We start from the raw sequence: 23,298 nt of genomic DNA, 5'->3' as shown, positions 1-23,298 counted from the left end.
CTGGGTTCCATCCCCAGCACAAAAAAAAAAAAAAAAAAAAAAAAAAAAAAAAAAAAAAAAAAAAAAAAAAAAAAATCCCTTGAGTCTGTGATTCATGACTCCAAGGGTATTGTATTTAGAGAGAGCCAGAGCTTCACTCAGGAAAGGAGAAGCAATGACATCATTGCAGTGTAGCTCCTGGGCTGGTTACTGACTTGAGACTGACTACCCAACCACCACCGTCTTTGGAAACAAAATCTGTTCCCTGTAACTTGCATCCATGAATCCTAATTTTGCTAGTAGGGCCACAAAGATCAAAGCTTCTTTTGCTATGGTTTATCAAATACTGAAAGACACTGAGCAGCAACTCCATTCTTCCTACCCCCACCCCCAAAACTGCTGGTTTCCAATGCCTCTCCTTGCAGCTGGTCTCTTTTATATTAAGCTAGACGGCATTTGCGGTGCATGTTTTAATAGGCAAAGCCTCATTAATCTGAAATGTGCCTACACTGGGCTGAGTTTAGCTTTGCACCAACTAAAAGAAGAGCTTGCTAAGCATATTCATTGTCTAAGGTTGCAGAGCCATGTTTAAGCGGCTTATGGGAAGTAACTGTTTTCACATACCCTTAAGCACTTTAGGAAAATTACCAGATCAGTTACAAATCCATCCTACCTCTTGCCTAAGACAAGTGACAAAAGGACCACCTCCAGGCGACTTTTAGTCACTTTTAGCTTGCTATTTGAATGTGAGTAAAACTCCCTTGAGTCTCTTCCCTAAGAGCTTTCACTCACAGTAACACTCACGGAAGACCTGTGTGTGGGTGTGTGTTGATGTGGGGGTTGTTTGGGGCGGAAATGGCTTCCTGGGGGTTGGTGATAGGATCCAGAGGACACCAGCTCTAGTCTGCTTTTCAGGCCAGTTGCCTAAATGTGTGCAGTGAGCTGGGGGAACTTAGGGCAGAGGGATGTTGGTGCTGAACTAGAGAACCCTCCCAAACCAACTACAGTTTTGAAAAGGGAGCTGGATTTTATCCAGTAGATAGACATTTGGTTAAATCACAGCTCCTGGGGCATAGCCAACTGACTTGGGTTTAATAAATTCCCAGTTAGTTCCGAGTTTGGGAGTTGCTGTTCACAGGGTTAAAAGCACTAGTGGTTTGGTAGTCCCTGGCTTTACATAGATGGTCCCACTGCATCCTTGCAACAAAGAAGCTATCACTATTTAACTAGGTGAGGAAACCACACTCATAGTGATTAGAGTTTTCGTAAGGATATTGATGCTGTGCTAATGGACATGATTTGAAACGTCAAATGCACTTTTCATCAAAGTATGATGATACTCATTTTTTTTGGAGGTACTTGGGATAGAACCCAGGGGCATTCTACTTCTGGGCTACACCTCCAGCTCTATTTTTTATTCTTTATTTTGAAACAGGGACTCACTGAGTTGCAAAGGGCGTCACTAAGTAGTAGTTGAGGCTGTCCTCAAACTGTGATCCTCCTGTCTCAGCCTCCCAAATGCTGGGATTACAAGGGTGCGCCACCACGCCTGGCTGTTTCTGACCGAGGTGTGCCATCCTACACTTGAATCTCAATTTTGTTCACTGCAGAGAAGCAGCAACTGATAGTTGCCAGAACACTGCACTGTGAGATTGGAATCTGAGCTCAGATCACTATTGTACATTTAGCTAGAGGTAACATGTTTCTAGCAGGCCTACTTCTTTTGTTCTGAACCATTGTTTTCATCCCTGCCTAAGGAGTTAGTAACTCCGCCCAGCTTATCACCTACAACACACTTGGATCTGCTCACAGATGAACAGCCTCCATCAAGGCAGGCCAAGAGCACCTTCCCCACGAGACTCCAGCACCTGTGCCACACTTGGAAACAACCTGTAAGTCCTCCAAAGTGTTAACATCGTTGTCTAAACAGACCTCCTTATCAATCAGAGTATCTCGTGGCATCCACTCTTTTCCAGTCTTGTGTTTTTAGAATCTGTAGAACTGTTGAACCAAATAAATGGAAGAAACCTCATCAGCTCTCAATTAGCTGCATCACTGGAGAAGAACAGTGACGTGGCAGATTAAAAAAAAAAAAAAGGCTGTTTGACTTTAGAATGTATTGGGTGTTTTTTAGTAGATTAACTTTTCTAATTATATTTTGCAGAGTCTAATATTAACAGGCGTTTGTATTCCCTGAGCGCACAACATCTGATGCTAAGAGTTGGGAGATGCAGGAGGCTGTTCAGAAATGTGCTGGTCTCAGGGAATGACACTTTTGTTATGGAAAACCCACATATGGACCACAGAATGGCTACTAATGATAAAAAGTTCTTTAACTACCAAGTCATGAGCAGAAAAGGCAAAATGGGAATTCTCTATGGACATGTGAACTTCTAGAAAGGCAAAGAGCTTACTAAAATTCTAAAAAAGGTGGCAACGTTCAAGAATTATATTTACTCTTTGATGAAAATATTAAGATGCGAGGAGGGTCAACAAGTTTATCCTTCAAGTAAAACCTCAAGCAATAACAACAACGCATTTTAAAAGAGCGTTTAAAATGAATTTTATTGTTTGAATTTTACAAGTAGTCTTTAGAGGCTTTAAACAAGAACTCTGTTGCAAAACTCTAATAAATAGCTTGCCCCAAGTCCCCAAAGGAAATGGAAAACGAAATGAAAACAAAACTCAGAAGGATAAGCAAGACTTCAGAATGCTTGGATGTTAGCAATGTTTCTCATTTACAAAGAGGTATCAGGCAATGTACAATCTCCTTTATACAAGTTAAAGGGAAAGAGACCATTAAAATCTTTACAAAGCACTCCGAAATCTTCCTATTTTCATGATAGAAATGTTAGGGGGAAAAAATTCCAAGGAGAAATCACAACCATGAATGAAACAGGTAGCATAAAAATATGGTAGTGGGTGTGGTGTGGTGGTGGGGAGGGAGAATCCATCCTGTGATTCTCTTAGGGATGGAGGGAGGAACAAGTTGAAATCACTTAGGGTAGGGAACTTCCAAGCACATGCCACTGAATTGCTGAATGTCCCCTTTGACCAGAGTTGCCATGGAAAGGGCCCAGGGGGTCAGTTCAGTGACAATTACGAAGGCAAGAAACAAGGGGGTCTCCACAGGTCAGTCAACACTGACTGGCCCCATGGCTCTGCTCTGGAGTAGTGAGGACCCAGAGACCCAAAGCAGCCTGTATCACTAGACAGGAAAAGTAGCACATTAATGATTTCTGCAGCAGAATCCTTTAGATGGCCACGAAAGGATGCAGAAAGTGCCGTGCTTAAATTTCACACTGGGACATGCAGGTTTCAAAAGCCCATTCTATTATAGTCATTGCTCCTAACAAGCAAGGATTAAAATTCATGATTTAACATTCACTGTTAGCTTTTCCTTATCACAAACACTGGTAAAGTCTTGCTTTGGAGAGAAGTTTTTTGTTAATTCATTAATATAGTCATTTTGAGCAAGCTTAAAAATTTTTGTACATCTTTATAAACCTCAAACGAAAACTATATATACTTTTGACCAAAATGCATTCAGATCAGATTTGAGTTGGGGATAATTTGGAAACCAATTAATGTTTGGAGCCAGGAAGCAGTAGAGAGGTTGATTCCAAATGAGCGGGGCTCACTTAAGTCAAACAAAAAAGAGCAGGAGCTCAGAGGAGCACACCTGGGACCATCTCCCTGGGGAAGGGAAGGGGGAGGAAGGGACTTCACACTGCAGGGCCGGGACAGGGCGAGCCTGCAGGCCTGGCGGTCTTGGTTTCCTGGCTTGCTGTTGTAGAGTGACCCCATCCTGCTGGTCTCTGGAAGATAGTTCCCCGGAGGTGGGCCTTTTCTCAAAGCTCCTTCTCCAGGCAGTTTAGGAAAATAGGTAAGGAAATACCCCTCTCCACTCCCCAAATAAACAAGTTAAAAGAACTATTTTCCTAGGAACAATGACATTTCTTAGGATAACAGGGAGAGCTTGGGTTACCTGAAGAGATAAGAAAGCTGATGGAAAGAGAGGCAGATGGGCTAGGGAGCACCCTGGCCCGAAGCCCAGTTTCTTTTTAAATACATAACAGATAGATATTGTGCAAAAAAATAAAGACATTCACATTTTAGCAGTTAAACTTTTACTTTTTAAAATTTTTATTTACTTGTTTTTTCTTTTCTACAAAAGGCAGATAATGATTGCTGATCTGCAACTGTTGTGCACTCTCTGAAGGGGGACGTCGTGGGGGCCGGAAGATGCTCTGTGAACGCTCCGAGTGGCGTGAGCCCCTAGCTCATGTCTATGGTGTTGAAGACCCACTCGGTGAACTTCTTCAGCTTATCCGAGGCGTGCTGGGACTCCTCCTGCAGCCGCAGGTTGTCCTCTCGTAAGTGCTGAACCTCTGCCTGCAGGTGCGCCTTGTCTTCCTTTTCCTGGAGGTCGAGCAAGCACAGAAGAACTAGGAGGGGCGGCCTGCTGGCCGGGGCCTGGGAGGAGGAGTGGCTAGGGCCCCCTTGTGATTGGCCCATTTCTGTTTTTCATTCCACTAATCACCTGTATTCATGGCCTAGTTCTGGGATGAGGACATGCTAAGCCTGGGGAACAGGGTTTCTGGAGACTCAACTCTACCAGATTAGGTTGGAATGCAAATGTATTAATGTTTATTTTATAGTCCTTAATAAGGAGTGTCTTGAAGTTTAGGCCACTGTTGTTGTGGCTACTGCCTTAATAAAGTTAAAGCCAAGAAGCTAAACAACATTTAGTTCTCCTAGTGTAAAAGCCCTTACAACAAGGACTCCATGAGGGTCTGGGTTATTGACTCATTATACAACCAGTGGGGAGGCTGGGAGAGGGCCCAGGGGGCCTGGCTAAAGTTCAGAGGCTTTCCCCCAAAAGGTAACCATTTTTCTGTACATGTGATAATGAAGGACCTCATGTACTATGTGTGTCAGTGGGAACTAAGCTTCCACTAATACCAGGTAGGGGCTCTCCCAGTTGAAAGGCAGTCTGCTCTCACAGACTGGGCGATTTGCTGAGAGTATGTTTACCTTCTTCAAGTCTTCACGAAGCATCTTCAGCATGCCTTCCAGCTGGTCCACTTTAGAAGCCAGAGTGGGAGAGGAATCCTTACTGCTGGGAACAAGAAACAAAAGGCCACATTGGCAGGAACCTCCGGGGCCGGGGAGGTTGGCCTCACCAAATCTGAGAAGGCTGTATTTGTAGGGAAAAAAAGATGGTTTCAAGCCGGGCATGGTGGTACACACTTGTAATCCCAGTATTTGGGAGGCTGAGACAGGAGGACTGCAGGTTCAAAACCAGCCTCAAAAACTTAGCAAGGCCCTTTACAATGTAGTGAGATCCTGTTTCCAAATAATAAAAATGGGCTGAGGGTTTAGCACAAGAGATAAAATGCCTCTGGGTTCAATCCCTGGTACCACACACACACAAAAATAAAGATGGTTTCTAATGTCAAATTACTCAGTATGGCAACCCAGTGTGTATTTTGACTTTAAAAAATGATCTTTTTCTTTAGTACTGGGGATTGAACCCAGAGGCATTCTACTATACCCCATCTCGATTTTGTTTATTTGGAAACAGGGTTTCACTAGATTGATGAGTCTTACTACTTGCTGAGGCTGTCTTAGAACCTGTGATCCTCCTGTCTCAGCCTCCCAAGTACAGAGATTACAGGTATGTGCCACCACACCTGGCAAAAACGGTGATCTTAACAAAAAGTGATGCAGGATTGAATTTCAGTCAATCAGCAGCTTGCTTTGTTAGAGATGTACGTGAGGACAACTGAGACAGGTGTTTGGCAGCACAAGAACAGCCTAAAGAGGAGAGCTGCTCCTGTGTATGTGTGTGTGTGTGGGGGGGGCAGCGGTGCAGGACCTGTCTGGGGCCACCAGGTCGGGTGAGTCCTCTGGTTGCCAAGGACATGGGCTGTAGACATTTGTGCAGCTCCATAAGTTAATGTGCCCACGTCTTCAACACTAATCTACCTGCCTTAAGATATTTAAAAAATAAGACTACGTGTTTGCAAACGCTTGTCAGTCTAACTTTAATTCCTCAGCTTCTGTACCATTATGATCAGAGGACCTCTGTCCATTGCTCTCCCCCTCAATCCAAGCTTCCCAGGTTCCTAGGTGGATTCTAGCCAAGGTGGCCAACCTCAGAGTCACCTGCCAGAACCTGAACCTGAAGCAGGCTGTGAAGACACGCAGCTCCTCTTTCCAGAGGCCAAGAAGGAAGAGGTAGTGACTGAATTTTCTTAGTCACAAAATAAAAGGCATTCTCCCCCCCATACCACCCACGGTACTGGGAACAGAACCCAGGAGTTTTCTATCACTGAGATACATCCCCTCTTGAGACTATCTCATTAAGTTGCCCATGCTGGCTGTGACCCTCCTATCTCAGCCTCCTGACTTGCTGGGATTGTAAGTGTCTGCCATTGTGCCCAGTAATAAAAGCTATTCTGATGTATGTATGTATTAATGTACCACTCTGAATCTCACTACAATACATAATTACAATGTACCAATAAAATATATACATATATATATATATATATATATATATATATGTACGTAGAAGGTATTTAAGACAGAAATCAAAGTTAAAGTTCGCATTCCTGACCTAAAATGAACGGCGTTGGTGTGTTCTTCTCATTCTAGGTCTAGGACAGGCTTGGAGGCAAGCCCAGGGCTGCATGGGGGGTGGCAGGGCTGCTGATGAAAGGGCGTGATGTCCTCCAGGCCAGGACAACCAACCAAGGCCGACCGTGAGTGGACTTTAAAGGTAAGTGGCCAGCTGTGATCCACCACGGCAGTGTGGTACAACAGGCGCGCCAGACTGGGATGGACCGAGGCCACAGATGAGGCAGAGTGGGGTGGTGTCAAGAAGAAACAACTAGGCTGGGGGAAGGGTGTGGTGTCCTTCATGAAGCCACCACAAGCTGTCAGGATGGACACAGCTCTCAGGAGCCCATCTTGACAGCTAAAGAGTTTTTTTGTTTTTTGTGGTGCTGGGGATGAAATCCAGAGGCTTTCTACCTCCGGGCTATACTCCCAGACCTATTTTATATTTTATTTGGAAACAGGGTCTCACTAAGTTGCTGAAAGCCTGAGTAGCTGAGGCTGGCTTTGAACCCATGCAATCCTCCTGTTTCAGCCTCCCAAGCACTAGGATTATAAGCATGCGCCACCATGCCCGGCTCTAAAGAGTCTTTAAAGTGCATTTATGTGTCTATGAGTACATTGATAATATTAAACACTCAGATTAATACTAAATATTCACCTCTATCTGCATTCGTTCAGTCCATGCTAAACAAAGCGCAAGCCAATCCTAACCCTCCACCTCTGAGTCTATGACAGTGATCTTTTTGGGCAAACAGACTAATAGGTTTCTCTTAGTTGGAGACTTCATGCTAAGAAGGCCCACTTTGGGTTCTCCTTCAACTGTTTTAAATAAAAGTTCTCAGTAGCTGCTCAGCTTACCCCAGCTGTCCCAACGAGAGGAGGGACAGTGGCATGTCACACGCAGGACCGCTCACTCTGCTTTGTCTGCTGAGAGCAGGTCCCAACACCCAGTGCCCCACTGGCCTCACTCTTCTTGAGACTGTCCACTCTGACTGCGTTTCCCAGACACTCAGATTCTTAATCATCCTCAAAAGATTTTACGGAAAGCGATTTCAAACTGATGAGATTATTCTGCCTCAGGAAGTGCTTACTGCGTGTTCTATAGCTGACTGATAGGGGCCTTAATGTGTAGAAAGACCACACATCTACCCAACAACCTCACCCTTTGAACCCAAGAGGAACACAGTTAAACAGAAGTCATAAACTCTATGCTTTCGCCTCAGAAGAGACCCTCTGGACCTGGGCTTTTGTACTCCTCATTTTCTTAACCACCTGCTCATCTGGCTCCCTAACACAGGATCCCCAAGGCAGCGCCTCAGGAGTGGTTGAGACACTCGTACAACACCGTGACAGCCAGGGAAGGGACTGAAAAGCCAGACTCCAGGGCTAAGTAGCACAGGCCTGGGATGGTTAATGCTACTGATTTCTCTTGTCTACCAAGTCCTTGGGGCATACATGTATGTAGTATTATATAATAATGAACATTCATAATTGGGACCTTGAGCAATCAAGAAGTTTAATTGTGTTTCCAGCACTTAGTTATAAAGTGTCCTAGCTAAGAGATGTCTAGCACCGTAGTGATGAGCTTCCTTCAGCTGATCCCCGCGGTCTCCTCCTTTCCTTCGCCACACCTGGCACTCTGAGGGGTGACGCGTGGTGCAGGTGTTGTCCTTGCCACTGGTGACCAACCTGCTGTATGACTTCATCTGGGCCAGGGCCTGCTCCTCCAGCTGCTCGCTGTTGGATGCCGCACTCAAGGGGCGATGGTTTTCATCACTAGCAGCAAAGAATGAGGCTCTCTGGACTGGAGGGAGATGAGAAATCATTGAGTATTGTGGACCACGTGCCTGGGCCGTCTAGCAAATTAACAGATGGCCCGCAAGGGCAGTCAGGCCCAATCAATCAATGCACAGGAACGCACACGATGTCTTATTATCACAATGAAAAATAGAAACAGCAGCTATGGACCAATTTCTGGTCCCTCCTTTTCCTGCTCATCAAAGTAGTATTCAATTAAGTGTTCCTGTGGCAAGAGGACCTGCGCCAAATTTCCAGACCCTGGCTTTCTCCGGTCTACACTCCCAGACCTATATTTTTATGTTTTAATTTGGAAACAGGGTCTCTTAAGCCAGTGAGGCTGGCTTCGAACCTGCACGGTCCTCCTGTCTCTGTCTCCCAAGTGCAGGGATTACAAGCGTGCGCCACCACACAGTTAAGATTTTTGAAACGTCCTGAAGTATGTTTTCCATAAGATGCCTGGCTATTGGGGGGGGGGGTCATTAACTTAAATCCACACCACCCATTTTTTAAAATATCCCAAATTAAAAATTTATATGAAAAAGATTAACCAATAAATTGAAAGTACTGGGGAATTTCCAGCTGCTAAATAAACACAAAGGTGGCAACGGGAATTAGCTGTTGACTGCTCCGCAGTGGCTTGGCTTCTGAATTCTGAGCCTAGTAACTTTCTTCTCCAAACTGAAACTTGAGGGAATAGCAACTTTCAATTCTCCCAAATAAGATCAATAAAAACAAAGAGCAATCATTTGCTATCATAATTTTATAAAGAATGTTTTAGTACCCAAAACTTTGGAGTGATATTTTTAAAATAAAACCAGTCTTTCCTCAAAAAAAGAACAGTTGACGATCTTTTGCCAACATCCACTGTATCACTTCTGTTTTCTCACCAGAGCAGTCCGTGCACGAGGAGCTGCATTTAAGACCCACCAGCCTAGAGCAAGCACGTAGCCAGCAAGGAAAAGCAGGACCACAGGTGTGACACTGCAGGGCACCGCAGGCAGAGGAGCACCGGCACTGGAGGGGACCAGGCATGGCCGGTCGCCATGCATCCTTGGTGCTCAATAACCGCGAGCTGCCTGGGCAGCGGCCGTGCAGGAGGAGTGCCCGTGTCTAGGACAGCCAAGTGGAGAGACCTGGTCCCACACGCATGGTGTGGTGTGGTCCTGCAGGACCCTGAGCTGTCCTGCTTGGATCACCGGTGGACTCACCCTCATAGGCTTTGGCAGCATCTACCAAGTTGGACCAGTCTAGATCCGCAGCAGTGTCCGGCAGGGGCATCAGGCCAGGGTCGGGCATGGGCTGCCTTCGGGTCTCCTGGATGTCAGTGAGGGAGCTGTCTGAGGCCGAGAACTCTCCTGCAGGAGGGGCACGGGACAAGGCAGTGCTGTCACTCACAAACTCACCCGTTTCCTGTCACCACAATAAATACGGAAGGTATTCCTTGCCAGAATCAATTTCTAGCCTCACAGGCTACAGGGGACCATTCTAAAGCGGACATCAAACAGAAACTGGCTTTCTTCATTTTCTTTCTCTTTTTTTCTGCAGACCTGGGGACTGGATGCAGGGGCACCCTGCTACTGAGCTAATCCCAGGCTATCCTATCCTATCCTATCCTATCCCATCCTATCCCATCCTGCTCTACTTTATTGTGAGAGTCTCTTGCTAAGTTTCCCAGGCTGGTCTTGTACTTGTGTTCCTCCATCCTCAGCTTGGAATTACAGGCACATGCCACTACTCCCAGCTCTGCATTTTCTAAATAACGTCCCACTATTGCTCTCTTAGCAGTGTGAGTCACAGAACAGTTTGTTGTGTACTGAGGCAATAGGTCTGCTTTTGGGGAGCCGCTGTCTACAGTTGGCCCAGGTGGCTCTGGGTTCAGTTTCCCTCTGGAGTCAGACGACTCAGGCTGTGAAGGAGAGGCCTACTCAACGGAGAGCTAGACTGTGAGGATGGCCCAGGGAGGTTTATTTCTGTTAGAGGAAATATCGTTTCATTTGGACTAGAAGATGAGATCTGCACTCCATTCCTGGGACTGGTAAAGGGCAGAGGCATCCCAGAGAACCCCAGGTGGATGTGACCAGTCGTTTGAGAAGCAGATCAGATAATGTGAGGCTGCAGGGTCACGCACAGGGAGCCAGCCTGTGCGGTATTCTCCTTCCTGCAGACCCAGGTCATCACGGGGGTGGTTCCTCTGATCAGCTTTGGCTAGTGCCATCTAATATCCAGCTCTTTCTATGATGACAATTTGTGGAATACAACTACTGAACCACTGTTAAGAGCTGACATCTTCAGCCTTGCTGAGTCTGGGGCAGGAGGGACGAGCACCATAAGCCACTCGGTGCCACTGAGAGCAGCCCTCCTGCTCAAGTTCCCAGAGGCGGACAAGAGAATAGGAGGGCAGGCGGAGTGGGGAGAGCACAGGAGTGAACGGGGCAGTGCACCTCAGAGTGTGACTGCAGCAGAGTCCACACTCATGCAGAGCGAAGGTAAACCTCTCCCTTAAAAATTGTTGTAACTCTAGAGCGGGGCGTGGTGGCGCACGCTTGTAATCCCTGCGCTTGGGAGGCTGAGACAGGAGGATCGCACAGGTTCTAAGCCAGCCTCAGCTACTTAGTGAGGCTCTCAGCAACTTAGTGAGACCTTGTTTCCAAATAAAGTATAAAGTAGGTCTGGGAGTATAGCCCAGAGGTAGAAAGCCCCTGGGTTCCATCCCTGGTACCATGAAAAAAAAAAAAAAATCTATGTAACTCTAGAAATGCCTGCTTACAAGGGGTTAAAAAGTTTCGCCTATGATGTTAGCCTGGTAAGCCAGAGTATATTTAGTGCTTGTTTTCCTTTCAAATTACGTAAAGAACTGCTCTGAAGCGCAGCTGCTAGTTATTAATGTGCTTAAAATTAGCAAAATTATGAGTAAATGAAGTCAACAAAACTGCGAGATCTTAAAAAGCTTGCTACGCAGGTGGGAAGGAGAGTCTGTGTCACTCACAACCCTTCTGCCCTTCTATCTGAGGCTCAAGCTTCCGTGCAGGGGACACCCCTTCTCTGTCTCCCAAACACGTGGTGGTAGATGCTGCATGCGGCGCGGGCTGAGGGGTCGGCCCGACACGTGCCGCTGGGTTCAGGATGTGAGATCACCACAGCTGCCTGACTGTCACAAAAGCAGAAGGGCTGACAGGGAGGTGCGCAGAAGGCAGCCTGTGTCTCCCCTGCCCTTGACACTGCCGTGGGCTTGGCCTTGACCACCAGGCTGCCTCGCCTGGGCAATGGCCACGTGCGGGGGCCAGATTCCTGGGCTTCTCTGGAAGGAGGGCCTACTTTGCCATGCACGTGCAAACAGGGCGTGTGGAAGGCTCTTTTTATTACTGCAATGGTCAGAAAAGAAGTGTAGGGAAGTAAAAGAAGCATTTAAGGTGGGCAGGAAATTGCAGGATTAATGTAGCTCAGGGGAGAGTTGCCCCAACATGGGGAGAGAAGAAGCAAGAAAGGTGAGGGGTGTGTTAAGTTACTACCAAGAGCTCCATCCTAGAGTCTGACGGCAGAAAGGGATCATTTCACGCGTCAGCTTTGGTTCACTGGGGGTGACTTCCTGAGCACAGAAAAACCACATTTTAAATGCTGCAGGTGGGTAAAGGAGGGAGCAGGGGAGTGGGCACAGTCTTTGTCTGCCATGCTACGGGGGAGAGCAGGAATGAGTCGCTGAGCAGGACAGAGACAGGAGGAGCATTCGAGTGAGTATGGAATGATGCAGGGCAAGCAGCTCAGAACATAGCTCCAATGCAGAAGAAATGTGGCACGAATGCGCCAGAGATATAAAAGCTGAAGGAGGAAAGGAAACGAGGGGCTTGGGGTTGCAGCAGTGTGCACCACACACAGTCCGGAGCACAGGGGCCCGTGACAGGTGTGTGCTAGGCTGACCCATGACTGTCAGGGAAGGCACAGAGCTCTGGAGTGGATTTGGACAGAGAGGGGAAAGGAAAGGACTGCATTTAAATCCAATAATCCAGAATATTGCCCTTAATAAAACTGGGATCTGGTCAGGCTGCCGAGCAAACATGGCTTACAGGAACCGAGGGCAGGGACGTGGAGGTGCCCACGGGCAGTGTCCTTTTCATTAGTAATCCTCACTCGCTGCATGGGGGTGCGGGACCACGTCAGCAAATGGGTGGCTGACATCACAGGCCCTTACAGCCTGTGAAAGACAGAGGGCCGCCGCCGCAAGGCTGGGTTCTTGTGGTGGCTGCAGGAAGCAGGGAATACAACTCTCAACAAGTAACTAATCTAATGTGAGCCTACTCCTCTGCAGATTCAGATCCATGGGGTCTTGGGGAAAGCCTAGGAACCTGTGCTTTTAGCAAGCATCCTCTGATTCTTGTGGTCTGGGATATAGAAGACGGTGAGAAGCTGAGCGTGGCGGCAGGATGTCCTCCAGTGACCGTCCCCGGCACACCAAGCAGTGGTAGCTGTGCCCTGGACCCTGGCCATCCCCCCAAGGCTGTCCAGCTGCCGCTGGAGGAGCACTTACCATGCAGCGACTTCATTCCTAAGGTGTAAGAAGGCCTCCGCAGCGGGAGAGACTTGGGGAGAGAAGGGTACGTGCTGCTGAAGAGGACGTCGTTGGGCAGGGCTTGGTCCAGAAGCGACACCCTTGAGGTGAAAAAGTGCTCCCTCTGGCCACTGTAAATGCTCTCGTCTGACAGTGTTCTGTGCAAGGCCCGCCGCGAGGTGGGGGTGGTGGGGAAAGGAGACTGGGGGGAGGACAGCGCGTGGAACTGCAAGACAGTCAAGACAGGGTAAGTCACCCCGGGTTCAGGCAGGGCGGGTGAGGTGATGAGGTCACTGCTCTGGATGTGCTCTCATCCAGTCCCGGAGCCCCACTGATTTATACGTCCTCAAGAAGGTAAAAAGAGTTCCCAGTTGTTTTTTTCTCATAGCCCAGAATGCTGCCTGCAGCACATGAGCATTCAAAATATACCTTGCACCTGTGACTAAGTAGATTTACCAATGTCGTGTGGTGGATAAAAACAAGACTTTAGGATCAGACATAAGATAGAACTTTACTTGCATCCTGTTTCTCTGATCATCACGTATTCTCCTGAGCCCCGTCCCTCATCTCTAACACGGAGCACAGCACCTGCCAGGATGACGGTAAGCACTGGACAAGGCACTGGGCGGATCGCAGTGGTACAAATCCGCGGTGTTATGAAAGGATGGTAAGGTCTCTCAGGAACAGAGACACTGCCAGGAAGTGCAGTGGCAGAAGCTTGTCTATTGACACAATCACCAAAATTTTAAATATTACTTGAAATAAACATTAACAAGTTACACTAGTTGAATCTCCCAAAGTAGATGGATTTCATGAGTTTTAGATATTCCTTTTTAAAGACGTGTTTCTGTTTATGAAATAATAGGGGATGTTGGCTTTATAATAACAAATATTTATACATAAATGACAAAGAGTTCCATGGATGTGTCTCTTATGGGTGCCTTTTGCTTTAGTAACCACATTTGATTTTACTTGAGATTTTCCTCCTAACAGCAACAATTCTGAGAATCCTCTCTACTGAGAAACAGCTTGCTCATGAACAACATTCAGATTCCAGCAGCCCAGGAGCCAAGGGCACACTTGGCCGGCTAACATCAAGCCATCCTTGACAGTTCCTCCTGGGACGCTGTTCACCTCGACAAGGGACAACATGGAGTAGAGCTGTGAGGGGCAGGGCCGAGCCACTGCTGACAGAAGCCATCCTGGGACTCTCTGTTACACTTGGAGAGGGCAGAGAGAATGATTCAGCCACAGTTCCACCTAAGCGGCTGATATTACAGACCTGGGAACACAGAGTGGACTCTCAGGCTTATTCGTGTGCTCTGGGGCCTAGCATACTTCTGTTCAATAGGCCAAGGGCTCATCTCATTGAAGCTACTCCAGTGTACCATGAGCAGCTGCCAGATAAATCAGGTAATCAAACACACTGAAAAAGCCCAAGATGCGACCAATTGGGGAAAAGTGGTGTTCACTTTAAAAATATTCAAGGTACCTTGACACTTGCCTAGGAAAATGAGAGGCATGGGGACAGCTCCTCTCCCTCTTCAGGGGGAAGAGGCGGCCTTAGAGGTTAATGGTTGGCTATTTTTTTTTTTGTTCTTTTAAAAATCAAATCATGTCTCTGTCTTCAAGGATGTAGGACTGTTACATAAGGTCTTTGCCTACCAGGCCAGACCTCAGACCTCAGTATTCAAAAGTCACTGCTCTAATCTTTTTTAGCCCTTTTAGCAAAAGAATTTCCTTTTCTAGCTACTGTCTCCACCCTGAGGGTTTTTAAAGGAGAGAATTTCTCCACCAATTCTAGTTTTAGTCTCTTTGGGAAAAATCAATATACTCCAAGGTCCTCCAGGCAGCACACTTTATTAAAAGTTATAGTGTCCTGAACCAAGGGAATCAGGGCAGGAAAAGGAAGAAAACAACTAGCAACCAGGGAAGATGCTCTCTGTTCTGAAAGGGAACAGAACCAGCTGGGCATGGAGGTGCACACCTGTGATCTCAGCACTTGGGAGGCTGAGATAGGAGGCTTGCAGGTTCAAAGCCAGCCTCAACAATTTAGCAAGACCTGTTTGCAAATTACAAAAGAAAACAGTGCTAAGGGTGTGCTAAGCCTGGAGGTAGACTGCCCCTGAGTTTGAATCCCAGCACCACAAACAAAACAAAAAGGTAGTGGTACCTAGTTTTGTCCAAAAATGTTAGGATGGTCCCTTAGCCCATTCCTCTTCGGCTCCCTCTTAGTGGTGTATAAACCTATGGACCAGTTTCCAGGAGTGCCCTACCTGCTTTTGTGGGCGATACCCAGGACGGCCCAGGGCCTCTGCCTGTCGCTGCCAGCCCCTGGGAAAGAATCCCAGAGGAGATGCGGTGAGAGATGGAAGGGATTTCAGAGGGGTTCCCAAGCCACCTCTCCTACCAGAAACTCACAACTACACACTGGCCTTCCCTATGTGGCTTCAATTTAAAAGAAGCTCCTGAGTTTAAAAACCATTTGGAGACCACGGATCCCCAAATCTGGTCCCCTATTCCATAGCATCTGGCCTCCTATCAGCCTCCAGGTCTCCCCTCTCTCTCTCTTTCCTGTCCCCCTGGTTGTCAGTGACACGGGCCATCTGTACTCACAATAAACTCACCCTACATATTGGCTCCACACGAAGCCCCTCACTTTGGTCTACACCTGAGCGCTGGCTGTAAAGTGGGACTGGTGGCTTGCACTGCTGTCCGTTCACATGGCAGACCACGAGGCACCCCCAGAAAGGTAAGTCTGTCCCACCCTGGCTTGCAGGTGAGGTCTGCTAGACTGCTGCAGCTCTGCCATTGTTCTTAAGCAGGAGCTCACTGCTTTTGAGGAGAAAGCTGGGGAGCTGCGTGGGAGCTCTCAGCAGCAGCCTGCCTGGCAGAGCGCTGTCACAGCCCACAGTAGGCGTCCCCCTGCTCTGCAGGAGGAGGAGCCCAGCATAGCTCATGGCCCAGAGCTGGCCTCTTCTAGGCTCCCGAGGCCTGCGCAGGGCTCAGAGCCTTGGAAGACTTGTCCAGGGCATGCTGGCCTCACTGGTAAAGCAGGGCCACAGCCATTCAGACAATGACTCTCTTCTCCATGTGAAGATACATGGAACCCCTTAGCTGAAATCTCAGCCAAGCCAGCTCACAGAGCATGAACTGGGAGAGAACTCAGCAGACCCCCCAGTTCCTGCCCAGCCCTCTCCTGGCTGCGTTAGGACCAGCAGAAAGACTTCCTGTGCAAAGGGTCTCACATTAACACTGTACCAACACAAAGAAAGTGCACCCCTGTCTCCAATAGGAATGTTAAAGTAATTTATTTTGGAAGTAAAAGCCAAGACCTGGAATAAGGGCAAAAGAGACATTTGCCTTCAATTATTTCCACTGCAGGAGTAAATAAAAAGAATGAATTCTCTGAGCTTACTCCCTGCCCCAAATGGAAAACTAGGAATTAGAGGAATGAGTCCTTTCAAAGCAGGTTTTATTTTCTTCTGCCCTCAAAGAAAAATTCTGAAACACTTCTTATTTTGAAACTGGTACTTAAAAATTTTAACATACTTCTTTGGGTTTTGATGGATAAAGAAGGAAGTTTCAAGCACTATCTTTTGCAAGGTTGCTAAGGAAACCATTTGTACCCTGGATGATGAGTCAGAATTGCTAAGTGCTGATTTCTGAAACATAAATGACAGAAGTCAAAATGGTTACATCTATGGAACAACTTATTAGCAGGATAAATCACGTTAATAAATCACTTCTCTGCAGAACTTGAGTGGTCTTTGGGGTACACTTAATTCCTATACATGCTGATCTTTATATTAAAAGGTCTCTCTAGCCTATCTGGGGAGAAATGTATGCAGGTGTCTACACACACACACACACACACACACACACACACACACACACACACACACGGCAGTGATGGGCAAGGCTGGAGGTGGTAGAGAGCATGCCCCCCCCCTCCCGCCTCCTGCACTTGGCTCACTGTGCGGAGCTGGTGAGTGGGTAGGGATATAGTCTAGCTTTCATCTCAACCCATTCTCTAAGTTCTTCTGAAACAAGAGTGTTCTAGTCACTCCAAACTGGCTACAAGTCATGGAACTGGAACATCAAGAATAGACACCTTGCTGGCTGCTGGTAGTCCACGCCTATCATCCTAGTACTTGGGAGGATGAGACAAGAGGATTACAGGTTCAAGGACAGCCTCAGCAACTTAGCCAGACCCTCAGCAAGTTAGTGAGATCCTGTTTCAAAAATTAAAAAAGGCTGAGGGTGTGGCTCAGAGGTAGAATGTCCTTTAGTCGATCCCTAGTACCATACATACACACACCCAAAACAAAAATTTCAAAGTTTACTGCCACAACCTGGGGGCTAGGGGCTTCCTGACGCGCCAGCTCTGAACTACAGAGAATGAGTCTGCAGGCTTCAGAGGACAAGGAGCAGAGGACCCCTGCCTGTCCTGGCCCACTGGCATAAACATACAAGCTGGGAGAGTCCTCGGGGCTGGCGGAGAGGGAGACTGTGCACTGGGGGAGGCATGAGGAGTCTGGAACTCTGAGAGAGAAGTAAGAGTTTACTAAACTCTTACTCTGCAAAGTTCTGAGTGTAGACTGCATTTGCTGGACTCAAGAGGTGGCTGGTGTTCACTTTTGGGGGGTGATGAAAGAGGCCCAGGGAGTGCCCCCGGGTTCCCCTGGCACTGTGCGTGGCCAGCTGGATAGTGGGGGCACCAGGGAGTGGAGGAGAAACCCCCAGGCAGAGGCACTGAAGTCCTGTGGAGAACTTTCTAGCTGACAAGGGAGCCCTGGGTATCCACATAGTTCTATGAAGAGGCATCACATGAGGACCATGGAGTCATGAGTGGGACGCAGCAGAAGAAACAGCTGTGGGGCAGGGACAGGCTAACAGCAACACCACTGAAGAGATGCTGCCATGAGGACAGCACAGTAGAGAACTGGGATGACCCCCAGGGAAACCCGGGCACTGATAGCGAGTGGAGCCTGTGACTGAGACTTTCTGGAAGGGGGCCCATGGCTCACAGCCCCCTCGCGTCCAGCTCCCCCTAGCTGCTGCCCACTTGTACCTTGAAATTCTTCTGTGATTCTGGAGTTGGGCTTTCAAGGTCGATCAGTTTCTTCAGGTCCTCCTCAATGGTGGACTTGGAGGTGGGCTTGGGGGACGCCCGGAGGTCCCTGGTGGAGGCGCGCAGCCTGGTGTGGGCTATCTCGCTGCCGTCACTCTGATGACGCCTGGGGAGAAAGGAAGAGATGGTGGCAACCGAGGCGGTGAGGGGGCCTCAGGCAGCGCCGGCCCCGATGAGCATCAACGGAGGAAGATTAAAGGAGACGAAAGGGAACAGACTCTCCAGCCTGTTGACACCACAATCTGCTCAGATAAGTGCAAAACCAATTTGAAACACAAATTCAAGTCTGATGAATAAATCACACTTTTACAGGAACCTATTAGTTCTACTATGTGGAAATTAGCGATCGACTCACTGAAAGGCCGCAGGGCGTGAATCCCAGATGTAATCTTTACACGAACATGACAACACTGAAGGAACCATTTGATTTTTTTGCTGTGCTACCGAGTCAAAAACTCCTTTCCTCTCAGGGTGCTCGCTCACTCTCTAGGACACGCTCTGCCCAGCTGTGAGAAATGTCACAGGAACCACTAAGGTCAGGAGTGGCCTTAGCACCAGACACAGCTGACCGGAAACCTATCCCACAGACGCACTCTTTCCTAGGAGGATTAAGATTCTCGAATCCAGAGAATGTTCTGTGGCACACCTTATTCAAGGAGTAAGACAGGCCGGGCGTGGTGGCGCACGCTTGTAATCCCCACGCTTGGGAGGCGGAGACAGGAGGATCGCGCAGGTTCGAAGCCAGCCGCGCTGGCGCTGGCCTAAGAGACCCTGTTTCAAAAATATAAAATAGGTCTGGGAGTGTAGCCCGGAGGTAGAAGGGCTTCCAGGAACCCCAGTACCACCAAAAAAAAAAAAAAAAAAAAAAAAAAGGAGTAAGACAGAAAAATAATTTGAGAAATACTTTACTTAGGAAAAAAAATCCCCCACCAAACTAAGCTCTCTGAACTCCGCAGCTGGGACTCCTCAGATGTGAGAAACCAAGCCAACCTTTTCTGTTCTCTGCCTTGTGGAAAGTAAACCATTCAGCAAGAGAAGCAAAACAAGTCTAACCAGGTCTTACTTTCTTGTGTCCATGAATCCCACGGAGTTAATGGTTCCTTCGGGTTTTTTCCATCCAATCAAGTACTTGCTGGTAGCACCCTGGCGAGGGTAGAACGTCCTGGGACCCGAGGAGGACGAGGAGGACGAAGAGAAGGAAGGCGCCAGCTGTGCGGTGGTGGGATGGAGCTCCTCCTTCGGGGAACTTCGGGCGCTGGAGAAGACGACTGGGCTGGCAGAGTGTCGGGAGCTCATGGTACTGAGGAGCAGGACAGAGACAAACGGCTCATGGGCACTATGCCACCCAGGGTCACACGTCAGCCACAGAGGTGCTGTCGGGGGAGGGGTGATGGCCGCATTCAACAACAGCGAGTATTTCATACAATAGAAAGGATGGCTGGCTGGCCTTCTTTCTCATTGGAATTTAGATGTCTGCTCTCAAAATGACAAATGGTTACTGGGGCTTGGTATGTACTTAATAAAAATAGTCAGGACCATCGGGGACACTGTCACACACATCAGCACCACGTGTTGTCACAGTAAGGTCCAGAAGTGGCCAGCAAGAGGAGCAGCAGCGAAGGCCGCACAATCTCAGCGCTGTCTGTCTTGCCTGCCTTGGAACAGGGCTGTGGTGCTGCTCCCAGTGCCAGGCTGAGGAGGAGAAGGGGAACGAACCAGGGGCTCGGCCTGGGCACACTGGGCTCTCCTGCCCAGGTATCGGATGTTAACCTCGCCTGCAAAAAGCTGCTCTTCACCAATGGATTTAAAAACCGGTTAACCTTACAAAACTAAAATCTACAGGAATAAAGCCGTCCCAAAACGAGAACTTCCAAAGGAGCTTCAAAACTGAATTTCAAGGCAGAATGTTCAATACTGGGGATATAAGTTGCAGGGCTGTTACCTGTAGGATTCCCACACTTCCTTCCCAGCAGTCTCACAGGACCCCGGTTTATACTATTTGAGCCATGCCAAGTTCTCCAGCTTAGGAGACCCAGGAAAGGTGACCTTCACTACAATGGACTCTCAGCTGCTCCAGGCTGAATTTTCAGCCCGAGGTCACACAGCCTTCCTCTGTGGCACTTTCAGTTGTCAAAGGCTGATGTTCCCAGCCTGACTAAATATGACCTTAGTGTTGCATCGCACTGACAGTGATGTGAGAGGACCACAAAGGTCAGCCGCATGAGAGGTGCCTGGGAACTCCATGTTGTCTTTGCAACTTTTCTGCAAACCTGATGCTATTCTAATATTTAAAAGTTCATTGTAAAAACAAACAAACAAACAAACAAAAAAAACAAAAAAAAAAAAACACCAACCCTAGATCCTAAAGGTCCTGAGAATGTATTTTGGTTAAGGTGAATCTTGATACTCCCACCTCTAACTTTACAAAAATTCAATTCCAGCTGCATTGTATATTTAAAATGTAGATCTAAAGATTCTGAACTATAATTCATAAGAACATCTTTAGGATAGACAGAGGTTTCTTTAAATAGAATCATAAAGGGAAAGACAAGCCCATTAAAATAAAAAACTTCTATTCATCAAAAGACACAAAAGAGGAGAATCTATGCAAAACATATCCAACAATAGGATCCTATCCAAAATACATAACTACTCTCCTAAGAAGCAACAAGACAAGCTAGGAGAAAAACGGGCAACAACTTGAATAGCAACGTCAAGAAAGGCTATCTAAAAGACCTGCAAATCCTGTGTAACATCACTTACAGAGAGATGTGAATTAAAATCATGAGGGCCCACAACACACCCAGGAGAGTGGCCAGATTACAGAGGGCTATAATGTGAGGTGAGTAGACTCTTCTCTGCTGTTGGATGGAATGCTCCTTGCTACAGACACTTTGGCAAACCGGTTCACAGCCTCTGCTAAAGCTAAAAGTATGTATAGCCTGTAACAAAGCGATTGTTCTACCACAAACTCAAGCGCAATGCCATCAACCTGGAAACGGTTCAGATATTCATCAGCAGTAGAATGGATGAGTTGCAGAATGCCCTCATAATGAAAATTTTAAAAAAGCAAAAGGAAATACACTAATGATGCCTGAGACACAGGGGCAAACATCATCAACATAATGTCAGCGCCAAGACACCAGACACAGAACAATATATCTGGTAATATTCTATTTGGGTCAAGTCCAAAAAAAAAAAAAGAAAAGGCCAATGAGTCTGTGGTTTCTGATTCAGGATTCTGTTTACCTTGCTTGAGAGGAACTAGGAAGGAATGGGGGCAGAACGTGGCCAGTGGAAGTTGGTGAAGTTCTTGTTTTTGATGTGTGCAGTGACTACGTGGGTATGTACACGTTATAAAAATTCAACTGGATATATACCTATGCCCCGTCCTTTTCTGTATGAATGTAATCCTTCCATGAAAATATACCCACACATATACACACACAAAAGCCAACAGAGGGGGACAAGATGCGAGGGAAAGATTGGGACACATACTGATACCCCTAGAGGGCTTTGTCTACTCGCTGGATCTTAGTATTTCAGACCAAATATAACCATCTCTTTATAACTAACAAGAACGAAATGGGCTCAAACTTTGCAAAAATATAATAGAAACTAGTCTCACTCTAGCACTTCTAACAATCCCCCTAAATATTTTTCCAGCTATAGAATAGAAGAAACCTTTACAAAACCTCAAGAGAAATGTAAATCGAAGAGCAGTGCAACATTACCTTTTGCTAACAAACAAGCACACGCTTGTAATTCCAGAGTTTGGGAGGCTGAGACGAAAGGATTGTGTTTTGAGGACAGCCTCAGCTACTTAGTGTGGCTCTTTGCAACTCAGCAAGACCCTGTTTCAAAATAAAGAATAAAAAAAGCCGGCCAGGGTGAATTCGTTTGAACCACCCCCTCTCTTCGTTACTTCTGAATGGCATGGGGCTTTAACTGTCTTCTGTATTTCTATCTTTTTAATAAACTTCTTTAAATCTTAAAAAAAAAAAAAAGCTGGCCACGGTGGCACATACTTGCAATGCCAGCACTCGGTAGGCTGAGAGGAGGAGTGCACAGGTTCAAAGCCAGCCTCATCTACTCAGGCGCTCAGCAACTTAGTGAGACCCTGTTTCCAAATAAAATATAAAATAGGTCTGGGAGGATAGCCCAGAGGTAGAAAAGCCCCTGGGTTCCACCTCCAGTATCCCCCCACAAAGAATAAAAAATGAGGCTGGGGGTATAGCTCGGAGGTAGGATGCCCCTGGGTTCCATCCCCAGTACCACAAAAAAAGAAAAAAAAGAAAAGAAAAAAATTTAGAAGAGAAAATGCAGAACTTTCATAAGTGCAGTACATTAAGTTGAACAAAGTAAGACTAGATCTCTGTTATGGACAAGAGATTAAAGTAAAAAGGTGAACAAAAAGCAAACAGGCAGTGAGGAAAGGCAGGGGCTGACAAGCTCGCAGAGCGCGGTGCTGCTGAGCAGACTCCCAGCAGCACACACCAACGAGGGAGTGTAGACCGAGAGCTGCTTCCAAGACAGGAGCGCAGCCTTTGGCAAGCTTTCAAACAGCACGGCTGGCCGTGGCTCTTTGTCATTACTTAAGAGACAAAATCTAGCCTTTGGCTCAAAGTTATGTTTTCTCTTTACTATCTCCACTTCACATATTCTTATATATGATGAGATGTCTCCAGCCTCAACCCTGGTTGGCGTTTGAAGCAGATCCTGCTAAACCGAAAGACAGTGACTCTGGACCTTTCACATCGCTCAGCCTGGATAATCATGTGCTTGATACACTCACTGCCTATCCGGGAGTGCAGGTGTGTTTGAATTATGGGAGCCAGTCCTTAAACTTTATAGCATCTTAAAATACAGACCAGTACTCCCTCCCCAGAGACTCCTATTTAGTAGGTGGGATGGGATTGGGTGGCATAAGGATCCACACTTCTAATTCACCCCCAGGGAGTGCTGTAGCCCATGATCCATACTTTGGCTACATCTGAATTGCCACATTTTATATTTATCAACATTCAGTATCTTGATATACTGAATCAAAAATCTTGTTCAAAAACCTTGAGGCTTTCAAAGATAAAATGGTTGGTTAAAGCAGAAACAATTAGCCTGGAGAATTGAAAGTCAATTGCATAGTCCATTAATTTACAAATATTTTCTCCATGTTCATATGTAACACACAAAGGGAAAGTTAAGAGACTTAAACGTG

General features: G+C 47.0%; 1 protein-coding gene across 7 annotated transcripts in view; it reads right to left on the bottom strand.

Annotated features, from left to right (window-relative positions):
* Window positions 1–4,257: 4,257 nt before the first annotated feature.
* Window positions 4,258–23,298, bottom strand: part of SIPA1L1 (signal induced proliferation associated 1 like 1) — a gene marked incomplete at both ends in the record, with an annotated part of 137,863 nt that continues 118,822 nt past the window's right edge. For 3 of the 7 annotated variants that reach the window (XM_080706881.1, XM_080706883.1, XM_080706885.1), the window contains 7 exons: window positions 4,258–4,401; window positions 5,017–5,098; window positions 8,296–8,410; window positions 9,615–9,761; window positions 12,929–13,175; window positions 18,024–18,189; window positions 19,147–19,383. In XM_080706881.1, coding sequence (XP_080563007.1) covers window positions 4,258–4,401; window positions 5,017–5,098; window positions 8,296–8,410; window positions 9,615–9,761; window positions 12,929–13,175; window positions 18,024–18,189; window positions 19,147–19,383 — 1,138 coding nt within the window. Of the gene's footprint in view, window positions 4,402–5,016; window positions 5,171–8,295; window positions 8,411–9,614; window positions 9,762–12,928; window positions 13,176–18,023; window positions 18,190–19,146; window positions 19,384–23,298 lie in introns of all 7 variants that reach the window. The other 4 variants (XM_080706880.1, XM_080706882.1, XM_080706879.1 and 1 more) reach the window with 3 other exon arrangements.

The sequence above is a fragment of the Muscardinus avellanarius genome, assembly GCF_963383645.1.
Source record: "Muscardinus avellanarius genome assembly, chromosome: 12".
In the NCBI taxonomy this organism is placed as follows: Eukaryota; Metazoa; Chordata; class Mammalia; order Rodentia; family Gliridae; genus Muscardinus; species Muscardinus avellanarius.
Note: the sequence above shows the minus strand (reverse complement) of the source record. Positions and strands in the feature narration are given on the sequence as shown.